We start from the raw sequence: 1,163 nt of genomic DNA on the forward strand, positions 1-1,163 counted from the left end.
TGCGCCTTCACCGCGGTGTCCTCCAAGACCCCCGTCCCCCTGCCAGCAGAGATGGCACCTGAGTGACAGCACGTCCCCCAAGCCCCCCCCCAGCTCCCCACGCCCACCCCCCCTGGGCACCACCTACATCCACTGGATGTTGTTCTTGGACTTCTTGCTGATGAGCCGGATGCCCTCCAGCACGTTGGTGATGTCGTAGATGCGCCTCTTCTGGACCTCCAGCACCTCAGCTGCCCTGTTCAGGTCCACCACCCCGTCAGGGGACTCGCTCAGCAAACGGAGGAACTTCTTGGTGAGCAGCCCCAGAGAGGTGTCGTAGCGTGTCTTCTCCCCTGGGGATTTGGGGGCTGCAGGGGAAAGCAGAGACAACCCCCACCCGCCATGCTCCTTAGGGTGGGATGTGGGAAGGAGGTGATGTGGGACATGAGAGACCCCCATCCTCATCCTCTCCTTAGGGTGGGATGTGGGAAGGAGGTGATGTGGGACATGAGAGACCCCCCCTGTCCTCTCCTTAGGGTGGGATGTGGGAGGGAGGTGATGTGGGACATGAGAGACCCCCCGTGTCCTCTCCCTAGGGTGGGATGTGGGAAGGAGGTGATGTGGGACATGAGAGACCCCCCCCGTCCTCTCCTTGGGGTGGGATGTGGGAAGGAGGTGACACAGGGCTGGACACAAGAGGTGCCCCCATCCTGTCCTTAGGATGGGGTGTAGGATAGAGGTGACAAGGTAGGGGACATGAAAGACTCCCCCCCCCTGCCCCGTCCTCTCCTTAAGGTGGGACATGGGATGGAGGTGACATGGGGCTGGACTCAAAAGACCCCCATCCTCTCCATGGGGTGAGACGTGGGATGGACATGCCATGAGACCCCCCTGCCCACTCCTCAGGGTGGGAGGCAGGATGGGTGTGACATGGGGCTGGACCCAAGAGACTCTCCCAGTCCTCTCCTTAGGGTGGGGCAGGGGATGGAGGTGACACGGGGCTGGACATGCTGGGGACATTAACCCCTGGATAATCCCCAACCTGGTGGAAAAATAACAACAACCAACCCCCTGGTGAGCTGAACCAGCTCAAAGAGCTGCTGAGCAGGGTGGGGGGGGCTGAGGAGGGGACACGGTGGTCGGGGGGTGCTAGAGGGGACATGGCAGCAGCTTGAAGGGGGGGG

General features: G+C 62.0%; 1 protein-coding gene across 1 annotated transcript in view; it reads right to left on the reverse strand.

Moving 5' to 3' along the window:
• E2F2 (E2F transcription factor 2) overlaps positions 1-1,163 on the reverse strand; it is a 16,227-nt gene that overhangs the window by 6,953 nt on the left and 8,111 nt on the right. The window contains exons 2-3 of the mRNA XM_009995146.1: positions 128-347; positions 4-39 (exon numbers count right to left, since the gene is read on the reverse strand). Coding sequence (XP_009993448.1) covers positions 4-39; positions 128-347 — 256 coding nt within the window. The remainder of the gene's footprint in view (positions 1-3; positions 40-127; positions 348-1,163) is intronic.

The sequence above is a fragment of the Chaetura pelagica genome, unplaced genomic scaffold, assembly GCF_000747805.2.
Source record: "Chaetura pelagica isolate M959 unplaced genomic scaffold, ChaPel_1.0 scaffold1153, whole genome shotgun sequence".
NCBI lineage: Eukaryota > Metazoa > Chordata > Aves > Apodiformes > Apodidae > Chaetura > Chaetura pelagica.